This window comes from Myotis daubentonii, chromosome 18 (assembly GCF_963259705.1).
Source record: "Myotis daubentonii chromosome 18, mMyoDau2.1, whole genome shotgun sequence".
Taxonomy (NCBI): domain Eukaryota; kingdom Metazoa; phylum Chordata; class Mammalia; order Chiroptera; family Vespertilionidae; genus Myotis; species Myotis daubentonii.
The window spans coordinates 31,556,329-31,569,643 of NC_081857.1; the positions used below are offsets into that span (position 1 = coordinate 31,556,329).

The 13,315-nt window shown below is 37.7% G+C and overlaps 1 protein-coding gene across 3 annotated transcripts in view; it reads left to right on the forward strand.

Moving 5' to 3' along the window:
- The window catches only part of SNX27 (sorting nexin 27), a 50,875-nt gene that overhangs the window by 16,697 nt on the left and 20,863 nt on the right, over window positions 1-13,315 (forward strand). For 2 of the 3 annotated variants that reach the window (XM_059673381.1, XM_059673382.1), the window contains exons 2-5: window positions 1,623-1,854; window positions 9,009-9,201; window positions 10,973-11,037; window positions 12,438-12,542. In XM_059673381.1, coding sequence (XP_059529364.1) covers window positions 1,623-1,854; window positions 9,009-9,201; window positions 10,973-11,037; window positions 12,438-12,542 — 595 coding nt within the window. The remainder of the gene's footprint in view (window positions 1-1,622; window positions 1,855-9,008; window positions 9,202-10,972; window positions 11,038-12,437; window positions 12,543-13,315) is intronic. The other variant, XM_059673383.1, reaches the window with a different exon arrangement.

Sequence of the window (13,315 nt, forward strand, 5' to 3'; positions counted from 1 at the left end):
TGTTAAGGACTTATTATTGTCCCCATTTTACAGATGCGGAAAGCAACACTGAAAACGGTTAAGTAACTTGATCAAGACCAATTCTGATAATAAAAAGGCAGAGTTGGGATTTGTAGATCTAGCTCCCAAGCCCGTTTTCTTTTTATTTTATCCCGCTCTCTGATCAGAGGTGACCATTTTTACCTGGTCATTAGTCTGATCTGATCTGAATTTTAAAAGTCCAAATTTCCATCAGAGGAAGGGGCTCTATTTTCTTGGAGAGCTAGCTAGTTGTAAAATTACTGGTGTGTGTGTGTGTGTATAAGTTATTTAGGTTGTGCAATGTCAAGAGTGCTGAATTTTACTAGCTAGATTGTTAAACCCAACATAAGGAAGGAGGCTAGCTGGGTGATCTGTCTGTTCTGTTTATATTAATGGATGTTTCGGATACCAGATTCTGACAGAGACAATGCCAGTGATTGGAAAGTTTGTAGAACACTTATTACTAAACCTAGCATCATTTTCAGGAAGGTAAAATTGTAATGGTTTGGAACAGGACTGAAAAAGTTTAAAGGGTAGATACGACTCTATCAAATTGACTAAAGGCCAGGTATGTATTTCTGAACTCTCTTGGGAGAGCCATGGAGGGAACTTCTGGGCCCGCCAGCTGCCTAGTGGTTTTTGCTGAGACAGCAGGCTGGGTCAGCATTCTGGGAAGGTAGTTCGGTTTGCTGAGTGAGTTTTGTGAGACTCAGCATCTTTCTTGACGAAATTATTGTTCTTCCAAACCTCATACTTTTCCTGGTTTCAGCCATTTTAAACAGAGAAATAGGAAGGAGAATGAGTAGGTTGCTTTACTCTGTAGCCTTGGATGTATATTTTTTAGTGTGAACTAAGATCACAGGGCTTTAAGTGAGCTGGCACAGAGCAGAAAATTAGTAGATAGAATTCTAAGAGAGATTAAGAGAAATGATTGTGAGAACAAAAGAAGTTAGATCAGATAATTTAACTTTAGAGGGATTATTGCATTGCCTTTTAAAAAACTAATGTATGTGAAGATATAAACCATTTAAGTCCCAAGGTAATGAAACTTGTCATAAAGGAAAATAAAGTTGACTAATTTGAAGATATGGGGGGGAAATCAGATACAAATGTAAAAGAATTATCTTGAGCCATATTTTTGAGTCTTTACAAATTAAGGGAATGCATTTTGTGGAAAATGCCTTTCAACAGACTTTCTAGGATATTTAAAAAGGACAAAATACAGTTCAAATGGCAGGATTATTAAAAGCCACTTTGTGTCATATACACGATTAGCTAGGACGAGGATATCGGACTATCCAGCTTTAAAAGCTTCGTTTTCTCCTCAGCGTCACTCTCCTTCCCATTTGTTTTCCTGAAGCTGTGTGTGGGATTCTGGCAGAGAGGAAGGGTAGGTTCTCTCACCTGTTTCCATTCCCCCGCCCCCAGCTTTAAGCACATTATGATCTATAAAAATAGAAACAGCTTTTCTGGAACCACATTAATCTTTTGATTTTATGGTTCATTCTGCGTGACACTGGAGTGGGGGCAGGAGGGTGGAGATACAAAGTGTTTGGACCCTTCTGGTTTATGGGATTGTCTTTTTCCCTTTTTCCCCTTAGGAACGGCGTGAATGTTGAGGGGGCAACACACAAGCAGGTGGTGGACCTGATCCGAGCAGGCGAGAAGGAATTGATCTTGACAGTGTTATCTGTACCTCCTCATGAGGCAGATAACCTAGATCCCAGTGACGACTCGTTGGGACAATCATTTTATGATTACACAGAAAAGCAAGCAGTGCCCATATCGGTCCCCACATACAAACATGTGGAGCAGAATGGTGAAAAGTTTGTGGTGAGTGTCAGCCCAGTTCGACCCTCAAACATCTAGCTTTTGTTTCCCCTAATCTTATCATTTATGACATATAGTAGAGCACTAGAATAAGTGACTACAACAGGTCAGTTTGCCTATCAGGAAGGTGGGTTTACACATAAATCAAAGACACTAAACTTGATTTATTGTGCAGGCGTGAGCTATAGTAATGAAGAATTCTATAGTTCTTTTTGTTTTTATACTTTCTAAAAAAGGTATTGATTTTTAGAGAGGGGGAGGGTAATAGGGAGAGAAATATCAATATATCAATTTGTTGTGCCACTTTTTATGCATTTATTGCTTGCTTCTTTTATGTGTCCTGACTGGGGATTGAACCCACAATCTTGGTGTATTGAGACAACGCCCTAACTAACTGAACTACCCAACCAGGGCGAGTCCTATTTCTGCATAAGCATCATTGAATTTCATTCCCTTCAGTTTTAAGTTTTGTTTGTTTGGTTTTTCATTGGTTGCCATACCTTTCACTGTTGACTCTGTAGAGCTATAGAGTAAGATTAATTTTAAAAAGTGGTGTACTCCAGAATATTTGGGTAATTCAGTTTGTCAACTTCAGAACCTACAAATGCCCTGTTTCTCTTCAGACCTTGTTCTTTTTCATTTTCTTTGGAGATAGCTGGGTGAATGATTAACTCTGGTTTTTCCCAAGTCTTAATTATATTCTGAATGTAATTCATGCAAGTTATTTTATCCATTTCCATTCTGTTGCTGTTGTAGATATGCAGGAAGCCCATCTTGAATTCTGGGTGACATATGCCAGTCCCTTTCCTGAATGCCTTTGTTCTTCAAAACCTAATTGCCACTGATAGCCCAATCTACCTAATTTTTCTTTTGGTTGCAGTATGCTTTATTTGCCTTTGTAAAAAAAAGTGCCCTGGCTGAGTGGCTCAGTTGGTTGGAACGTCGTCCCATACATAAAAAAGTTCAGGTTCGATTCCTCTCTGGGCACATGCCTAGGTTGCAGGTTCAATCCCCTGTCGAGGCTTATAGGGGGGCCAACCGATAGATGTTTCTTACATTGATGCTTCTCTCTTCCTCTCTAAAAATCAGTAAAAATATATCTTCAGGTGAGGATTTTAAAAAAAGGCAATGAATACTGTTAGGTATAAACAGACTCCATGTATTTAAAGCTGACCTGCTAACTAAAGTTGCAATCTCTGACACTGAGATTTGTCCCCTTGTGGAATGGACCACTAGATATTTATGGTACATTCTCTTTAGTGGGGAGATGAGAAGAACAAGGAAGCTAGAAAAGTTCAGAAGGATCAAATGTTTGACTAATCTGCAATTTAGCTGGAGATGATAGCACATGGATTTTATGCCAGTCTGGACTATGTATTCTCAGAAGCATACACATAATATTTAGAGTTTTGGGTTTTACAAGTGCTATCCTTTGAATCATAGGAAGTAGAAATCAAGGTCAGTTTCTAAGGTAGAGCAGTTTGGATGTTGAGATCCTTTTGGGAATTAACAAAGACTTTGGGAACTCTGTAGATTTCAGAAAAAGATGGATATTACTAATTGTTTTATTTTTAAAAATTTTATTGTTGACATTATTACATATGTCTCCCATTTTTCCTTCTTTGTCTCCTCCACCCAGACCCCACCCTCCCCTCTCTCTGTCCCTAACCACACTGTAGTCTGTGTTCATGGCTATGCATGCATGTATGTTTTTTGGCTATTCTCTTCACCTTCTTTCATCACGTCTGCCTCACCTACCTCCCTTCTGGCATCTGTCAGACTGTACCATGTATCCATGACTCTGGTACTATTTTGTTCATCATTTTATTTTGTTCATTAGATTCCACATATAAGTGAGATACGGTATTTGTTTTTCTCTGGCTGGCTTATTTTGCTTAGCATTATAATCCCCATATCTGTCACAAAAGGTGAGTTCCTTCCTTTGTACAGCTGTGTAGTATTCCACAACGTTTTTATCCACTCATCTACTGATGGGCACTTGGACTGTTTCCAGATCTTGGCTGTTGTAAGTAACACTGTTATGAACATAGAGGTGCATACATTCTTCCTGATTAGTGTTTTGAGATTCTTAGGATATATTTCCAGAAATGGGATCACTGGGTCAAAAGGCAGTTCCATTTTTAATTTTTTGAGGAGATTCCATAGTGTTTCCCACAGTAGCTGTACCAGTCTGCATTGCCACCGATAGTGCACTAGGGTTCCCTTTACTCCACATCTTCTCAGCACTTTGTTGTTTGTTTGATTTATTGATGATAGTCATTCTGGCAGGTGTGCAGTGATATCTCATTGTAATTTAATTTGCATCTCTCTTATGATTATTGACGTTGAGCATTTTTTCATATGTCTATTGGCTCTATGTCCTCTTTAGAGAAGTGTCTATTCAGGTCCTTTGCCCAGATTTATTTTAAATATGTTTTTATTGATTTTAGAGACAGAAGAAGGCAGAGGGGGAGAAAGAAAGAAATATTGTCTGCCTCCTGCATGTCCCCCACTAGGGATTAAGCCTGCAACCCGGGCATGTGCTCTGACCAGGAATTTGAAAATTTGGGTTGTCTTATTTTTTGTTGTAAGAGTTCTTTATGTATTTTGGACATAAGTCTTTTATCAGGCAGGTAGATGTTTTGTGAAATATTTCACCCAGTCTGTGGCTTGCCTTTTTATTTCATTTTTAATAGTGTCTTTCAAAGAACATAGATTTTAAATTTTGTCAGTTTGTCCAGTTGATAAGTTATTTTCATTTATAGGTAATGCTTTTTTGCATTCTAAGAAGTTTGCTTAACCCAGGGGCACAAATCTTTTTTTTTTTTTTTTTAATAAAAGTTTTATAGTTTTACCTCTGTTTTTGTAATAACTTTATTGAAGTATGATTCACATATCATAAATTCACCCATTTTAATTGTACAGTTCAATAGTTCTTAGTATGTTCACAGAGTTGTGTAACCATAACCACAGTCAATTTTAGAACATTTTTATCACCTAAAAAAGAAACTCCATACCATTTAGCTATCATTCTTCACACCTCCCATTCCCACCAGCCCTAGGTAACTGGTAATCTACTTTTTGTCTATATAGAATTGCTTGTTCTAGACATTTCATATAGATGAAATCAGATGTGTTTTCAAGGTTTATCTATGTTGTAGCTTTGTATCAGCCAAATAAACTTCCATTGTATGGATATGCCACATTTGATTTATCTGTTTGTCAGATGATGAACATTTGGGTTGTCTACTTTTTGGCCATTATGAATGATTCTGCTATGAGCTTGTGTGTACATATTTTTGTGTGGATATCTGTTTTTATTTCTCTTAGATATGTATTTAGGAGTAGAATTGCTGGGTCATATGGTAAGTCTTACATTTAACCTTTCGAGGAAATGCCAGACGGTTTTCCAAAGTGGCTGCATCATAGTTTTCATTCTTATGGTTAGGTCTATGATTCTTTTTTTTTTAAATGTTCTCCTGAGGATATTTTTCCCCATTGGTTTTTTTTTTTAAGAGACAATGGAAGGGGGGGGGAGAGAAAGAGAGAGAGAGAGACAGAGAGAGAGACAGAGAGAGACATCGATGTGAGAGAGACACATCGATGGTTGCCTCCTACACCAGGATCAGGGAATGAAGCCTACAACTGAGGTATTTGCTATTCTTTGCTCACTTTCTTCTCCTTCTTGTACACCCATGATGTGGATGTTATTATGTTTCATGGTGTCCCAAAGTTCCCTTAAACTATCCTCCTGCTTTTTGTTTCTTTTTTGTTTTTTGTTGCTCTCATTGGGTGTTTAAGTCTACTTTGCATCCCAAGGTAGACTTAAATGCCCACTGATTCAATCCTGTGCTTCATTCAATCTACTGTTAATTCCTTCTAGTGTATTCTTGATGTCAGATATGGTATTTTTCATGTCTGAGTGGTTCTTATTCATGGTTTCTACTTCCCTTTTCATACTGTTGTGGTTCTCACTAAAGTTTCCTTATAGTTCTTACTAAGTTTTTTGAACATCCTTATAACCATTACTTTGAACTCTATATCTGATAAATTGCTTGCCCTCCATTTCATTTAGCTCTTTTTATGTAGATTCCTCCTTTTCTTTCATTTGGGGTTGTTTCTTTGTCTCTCAATTTTTGCTCTCTCTTTGTGTTTGTTTCTATGTATTAGATAGAAATGCTGTGCCTTCTAGTCTTTGTGGGTTGTCCTTATGTAATAAGTGTCCTACGGGACCCAGTGGCACAGTCTTCTTGATTTCCTGAGCTGGATGCTCTAGGAATGTCCCTTGTCTGGATTTAGTGGGCCCTCCTGTTGTAATTGGGTCTTAATTGCTGTTGGCCCATTTTTGTGTGGGATCAACCCTAAGACTTACTGTGAGGCTCAACTCTGACCACATCATGCAGTTTCTTGTGCTGGTACTGACAGAATAAAACAAGACAAACAAGGCCAAGCCAAAAAAACAAAAAACAAGCAAAAAAAACCCAAAAAACAAGACAAAAACAATAAACCAACAGCAGCAACAAAAAGAATAAGAAAAAAAATACAATAAAAGTCAAAAAGAAAAAAGAATAAGAAAAGGAAATATATGACGGGAGAGAAGGAAAAAAAAAAAAAAGGAAGAAAAGAAAAGATTAGGAAAAGAAAACCAGGGGAAAATTCTAAAAAACAAAAAGGGAAGAAAACAGAATTAGAAAAGGAAAGAGAGAAATATGAAATATTAAGGGAAAAAAGGGAAGAGAAATAGCAAAAAAATAAAATAAAAATAAAGAAAAAAGTGAAGTGTGTTGGATCCTGCTCTGATGCTGTCCAAAGTCGGCCATTTGGTCTGCAGGTTCCTGGCCTCCTGGCTACTTGTCCTCAGCTGCACAGGATCCACAGTATGTGAATGCCTCTGTGGGGCTTGGCTGTACCAGCAGGGGGCCCAGGGGCAGGTCAGCAAATGTCCCAAGGTTCTGTCTCTGCTTGTCTCTCCCTGCTGGCCAGCTGCCAGGCTTAGACACTGAAAAGGCTAGTCCCGGAAAGAGCCTCTGGAATAATCGGGAGGATGGAGTTACTGATTTCACATGATGGGGAGTGACGATCAGACTTACGGGAAGATGGTATTTTTCCTTGCCCGGGAGCCTGAGTCTGTTCCAGATTTTCTCTGACCTCAGCAGGGTGTAGCTCCTAGTACTCAGGCAGGTGGAGCCTATGAAGCTCAGAGATTGGGTCTGCTAGAGATTGGGGAAAGGTGGTATTTCTATTGGCTCTCCTGTGAGGTTCCCTGGAAAGTGTAGGGCATGGCCCTATCCCAAAGCAACCACTGAGAAACCTTGGAACTGCCCAGCCTTCTTAGACCAAACTTAGGCCACTCACTCCTCAGCGGCACTTAAAGTGCAGGGTGAAGTGAGGAGGATTCCAGTGGGCTGCGCGAGCAGAATGCATTGTACCATAGAGAGCTGTGATGACAGTACTTGGTAATATGTAGGATTCATTACAATCAGTTACAAATTTGAGTGATAATCACAGGAAGAAAACACATTGATTAGGATCATACACATTCCTGCATGCTATTTGGTAGTGATTAGAGGCTTTGCTTTTAATTGGGGAGGTATCATAGGGGGATAGTTGCGGGGGAGGTGAATGAATAAATTATTTTATTTTTGCATTTAATTCATGCTTCCTAAATCTCAGAAACATGGAAAAGGTTCTTCTTGAACTTGAAGGAAAGGCTTAGGCTATACATTCTCAGTGATTAATTCTTTTTTTGTTTGTTTTGTTAATCCTCATCAGAGGATACCTTTTCCTTTGATTTTTTAGAGAGAGTATGTGGGAGGGAGGGAGAGGAAAAAAGGGGGGGGAAGGAACATCCATGTGAAAGAGACATATCAATTGGTTGCCTCCCACATGTGTCCCTGATTAGGACCAGGGATATAACCTGTAACCCAGGTATGTGCTCTTCCCTGGGAATTGAACCAGTGACCCTTCAGTGCACCGGGCAACACTAATCAACACCGTCAGGGCTCAATGATTAACTCTTGATTACATGAATAGATGACCTGTTTTGTATACATTCAAAATTCTGAATGACTTGCTAAGCTATAATGTGATTTGGGACTAAAATTCCTATCTCTGCATTATTTTATAAGTTCTAAGAATACAAAGTAACTTGGATTATTTGATGATTTTTGATTACACTTCCCACCACTTTCCTTTATAAGGACACATATTCAAGAACTGCACATGCATGCATTCATTTCTTTATCAAATATTTGCTGAGTGCCTGCTATGTGCCAGATGTCTTGTTCTAGAAACTTGGCATGCCTTTGAGCAATAGACAAAAATTTGTACTCATTTCTTTATGAGGATTATAACTTCATTATTACGAGGATGTCCTTAGAGTATGCTTATTCTTTAATTTCTCGTTAACCCTGTTTTAATGATGGAAGGCAGAGGACCAAAACTAGGTATTTTTTTCAGGAAAGAAATTTTTGAAAAAATCTATTTGATAACAAAAAAGCCACTATTGCTTACATCATTGCTAGCCTTTTTATAAAAAAAATTTTTTTATTGATTTCAGAGAGGGAAGGAGAGAGAGAGAAACATTAATGATGAGAATCATTGACCGGCTTCCTCCTGCATGCCCCCACTGGGGATCAAGCCCTCAACCTGGACATGTTCCCTTGACTGGAATCGAAACTGGGACCCTTCAGTCCACAGGCCGATGCTCTATCCACTGAGCAAAACCAGCTAGGTCCCTTTTCTTTGGAAGTTTGGGCCACACACAAATATCAGTGGCATACTTGACGATTAACAAGAACAGTTTGCGTACTTGTTCATTCACAGTATTTACCACGTTCGCTTCAAATAACTTTTAACTTTCTGAAAATAAAATCTACCCTTAAAGCTGATAATTACCATTGAAGATATTTAAAACAGTGTGTTGGATGTAATTTTAATAGCAAAAATAAGATCATGGTCCCTTTGAAGGGAGTAGTCCTCTTTTATACATAAAATTTCTGGCATATTTATTAAAAATAAGTCTTAATTTTACAGTGACCTTGAACATATTCTCTGTTAGATGCATACCTCAACAATATCAATCTGAGCCTGACTGTTGATGGTTCTGTGGTTTAAGTTGTATTAAATAGGCTGTTTTTTGTTCTTCTCCTCGCCAGGTATACAATGTTTACATGGCAGGGAGGCAGCTGTGTTCTAAGCGGTACCGGGAGTTTGCCATCCTACACCAAAACCTGAAGAGAGAGTTTGCCAACTTTACATTTCCCCGACTTCCAGGGAAGTGGCCATTCTCTTTATCAGAACAGCAATTAGATGCCCGACGACGAGGGTTGGAAGAATATCTAGAAAAAGGTAAGCCGGCCTGTTAAACTCTACTGTCTTGAGTAGATATAGGGTCTAGGTATATGTTGCAGCTCTTAAACTGCATAGCTAAGTTCCATGAAATGCAGTAATGAAAGTAAGTCAAGTTTCTGACTATAGGTGTTGGATGATTTGAGCTTTGAAGCCAAGACTGAATGTCCAGTACAGCGATTAATAGCCTATTCTATTGACTCAATGAGCACATAACAGAAAAAAATGCATAATTAGTTTTGATTAGGACCTCTATTTATAGGGTTATATTATTTGCCAGCAAACACATACAAAGTGACTCAACAGCATGCTGAATTGATTTTCGAGCTAAGTGGGCAGTATCACTGGCATGTCCTCCTTGAAAACTCCACATTCCTCTTGCATGTGTCCAGAGATGGGTTGGCTGAGTTGTAGATAACCTAAAGTCCCCTTGTCCTAAGCAGGTTATAGGTAGAAGTATTGAAACTTATTTGTTATCTTAGGACTTTTAAGCAGTACATGAGGAGTTTGTGGATGTAGATACTGAATTATTTGCTTATCTAGAAAGTTGGGGAAAAGGACACAGATCTCCCCCCAAAAATAGTTCATTTTGTTGCTTCACTACATTATAGAGTTAACATACTTTGCTGGCTAAGCAACGGGCTTTTCTTTAAAATACAAATTTAGCCGAAACCGGTTTGGCTCGGTGGATGGAGCATCGGCTTGCGGACTGAAGGGTCCCAGGTTCGATTCCGGTCAGGGGCATGTGTACCTGGGTTGCGGGCACATCCCCGGTGGGAGATGTGCAGAAGGCAGCTGATCGATGTTTCTAACTCTCTATCTCTCTCCCTTCCTCTCTGTGAAAAATCAATAAAATATATTTAAAAAATAAAATACAAATTTAATAGAATAATGGTCTTACGTGGTATTTTGTAATCCTGTGCCCTTGTGTCCTTGAGTAAGAACTAATTGACCTAGTTGAAATTTTTTTTTTTAACTTTGGTAGAGAGCTTCATCCCTGAAGAAAAATTACTTTCACCATTGAAGTAGTGAAACCTCCTCATTTGTTTTTAGCTTTTTTTCTGGCATGGAATGGCCTCTAAACACAGCCCTTGGGAAATGAGAAATGGTACAATTTTTTAAAAATAAAATGAAGTAAAATCATCAGTGTAATTTGCCATCCTCGTGAGAGTGTCAGGAAATTAACTTCCTCAGATTTAGACGATTAGCTATCCACCTGCCTGCTTTCCTTTTTCCTCCCTCCTTTCTTTTTGTTGTTGCTTTGAAGCTCAAATTAGTGAGGTGACAAGATGTGCTCAGCTTAATACTTAATTAATTACCTACTCATTTCCCCCAAAATGGCTTTAAATGTTGATGATTCTCTAGCTAGCCTGTTCCTAGGCCAAGTAGATATCTTTCCTTTTGTATTTCAGTTTTGCGTTTGGTTTATTTCTAACTGACCTTAGCCTTGCTCTGCTGTCTAGCTTGTTAATAGTTCACACAAGACTACGAAGTTAGATTTACTGAACTTTTATTTCCCCTTTTTTTGGGTGACTTCCTTTGGTTGTTTAATATTTTTAGCAAGCTACATTTTTGTACATTCTGTTACTCCTCTGTCCTAGTTCATATTGATATGAATGTTTCTTGTGTCTTAAAGTATCATATGTTAGGGATGACATACTACCTCAGCATTGCCTGGTACTAATGATTTACACTTAAACCTTGATATGTACTTGACTTTATATTCTTGATTTTAGAGCCTCATGGCAAAGTCTATCTTTGTTTTCTGCAGTGTGCTCAATACGAGTCATTGGTGAGAGTGACATCATGCAGGAATTCCTGTCCGAATCGGACGAGGTAAGTGACCGCTCCTACAGTGACTGTTTACCTCGTGGCTCATTGTGGGAGAAACAAATTAAAGATGTCGACTATGGGAAATGCCTATTTTTCAATCTTTTTCTGTGTGTCCTGCTTATCCTCCAAGAGTTAGTGCTAGGTCTACCTTCTCTTGGAAGCTTTCCCTGTTACTCAAATCATCGATTTTTCATTCCACCAAGAACTTTTGCAGTCAGTACAAATTATCATGTGGTTGGAATCTCTCATTCTCTAATTTTTATATATATGCTCAGACTGTTACTTTATATTTTTAGTGTGAGCTACCTGTAGGTAAGAGTTAAATCAGTTTTTAGCTTTATTGAGGTATAATTGACAAATAGGAATTGTATATATTTGAGGTATACAACTTGATGTTTTGATGTATGTGTACATTGTGATGATCACCATAATCAAAGTAATTAACGTATTTATAACCTCGTTGCTCCTTTCTTCCTTTTTTGGTGAGAGCACTTAAGATGTACAAATTTTAGCGAATTTCAGTACACAATACAGTTTTGTTAACTGTGGTCACCATGCTATACATGAGAACTCCAGAACAAGAGCTAAATCTTGATCATCTTTATATTCCCAGTGACTTATCACAGTGTCAGGCATATTGTAGGTGCTTAATAGATATTAACTGATAGAAGAATTAATATGTAATACAAAGTAATGTTTAGGATGGTTTTAGGCAATAAATAGTACTATTTTTTTAATAGTAAATGAAGATGGACTTGTTCTTACATAGTTGTTTCTCTAATAAAGATGACAAGGTCAGAAATCTGTTAAGGAATGTGTTAATCATCAAAACCAGTGAGAGTGAATGATTTCTTTGGAATTAAGGAGAATAAGTACTGTTTACTCTTTGCTAGAAGAAAATTGGGCATCAGACTAACTCAGATTCCTGAGTTTCATCCATTTCCTTTCAAGGGTGTCATGATTATTTCAGGATTCAGAAAGGAATTTATGGTACTTCTTGAGCCAATCTAACATGCCTAACCATATAAAACCAGAGAATATTGGTTGAAACTATAGCTTTCAGTTGTCTTCTTATTTGTGAGTTCTGAATGTTTGAAAATAAGCAAAAAACCTCATCTGTGTTTGACCTAGTCTGTTTCACACGAGTTTTCTGTATTAAAATGTGAACATGACTTCAACATATTTCTTTTCTCCCTGTTCATCTTAAAGGTTAACTGCTGCTGCATTCTAAAGTCAGCTTAATGGCTTGTAAATGTATTGATTTATAAGGTGTCTTTTCTCCCCTTTTCATCGGAACTCATTTTCTCTCTATCACATGTTAAGTTGTTGTTTAGCTTGCATGTTAACAAGGAGAATGAGGATATACTGGGTCATAAATTCTTTTTCTGTGTCTTTCTCCCCAGAACTACAATGGTGTGTCTGACGTAGAGCTGAGAGTAGCATTACCAGATGGAACAACAGTTACAGTCAGGGTTAAAAAGAACAGTACTACAGACCAAGTATATCAGGTAAAGTAAACTTGAGCAAGTAGACTTGACATTGCATGTTTCAAAGCTAAGGAAGATGGATTATATAAGTTAATTCATATAAAGTGATTGGAGTATCTAGCACATAAGTTTATTAAATGTTAGCTACTGTTGTTGATGTTATTATTGTTAATATGAAATTACTTTGTCCTTGAAAGAAAGGTATCCCAGGTAGTAGTGGTTCTGATTAGTCCCCTCGCCCCTTTTAATTGTAAAAAAACTTTATAACGTACATGAAAACAGAATAGAACAATGAACCTGTATCTGTTCACTCAGTAGTCATCAAGATTCTTCCACATGTGCACTATATATCCTTTTTCCCCCCTTTTTTGAATATTTTCAACCAAATTTCATGTTATTGGACCTGTGTGTATTTTAGTATACATCTCTATAAAATATGGACATTCTTCCTACATAACCACAAAGCCATTATCAAACCTAAAAAATTAACAATATTTCCTTGATATTAACTAATAACAAATCAACAATCAAATTTTCCCAATTATCACATAATGGTTTTTTATAGTTGGTTGGTTAAAATCTGGATCTAAATAGGTCTTTAGATCACATTTGATTTTTATGTTTGTTTTAAAATAGAGCAGTCTCTCCTCCCTTCTCCAACTTTTTTCCCATGTCCTTGTGTAATTGCAGAAATTGGGTCTGTGTCCTGTGGAATGTCCCACTTTCTGAGTTATCTGTTTGTTTCTTTTATATATTTGTGTCATGTAGTATGTCTTGCTCTCTCCTTATATTTT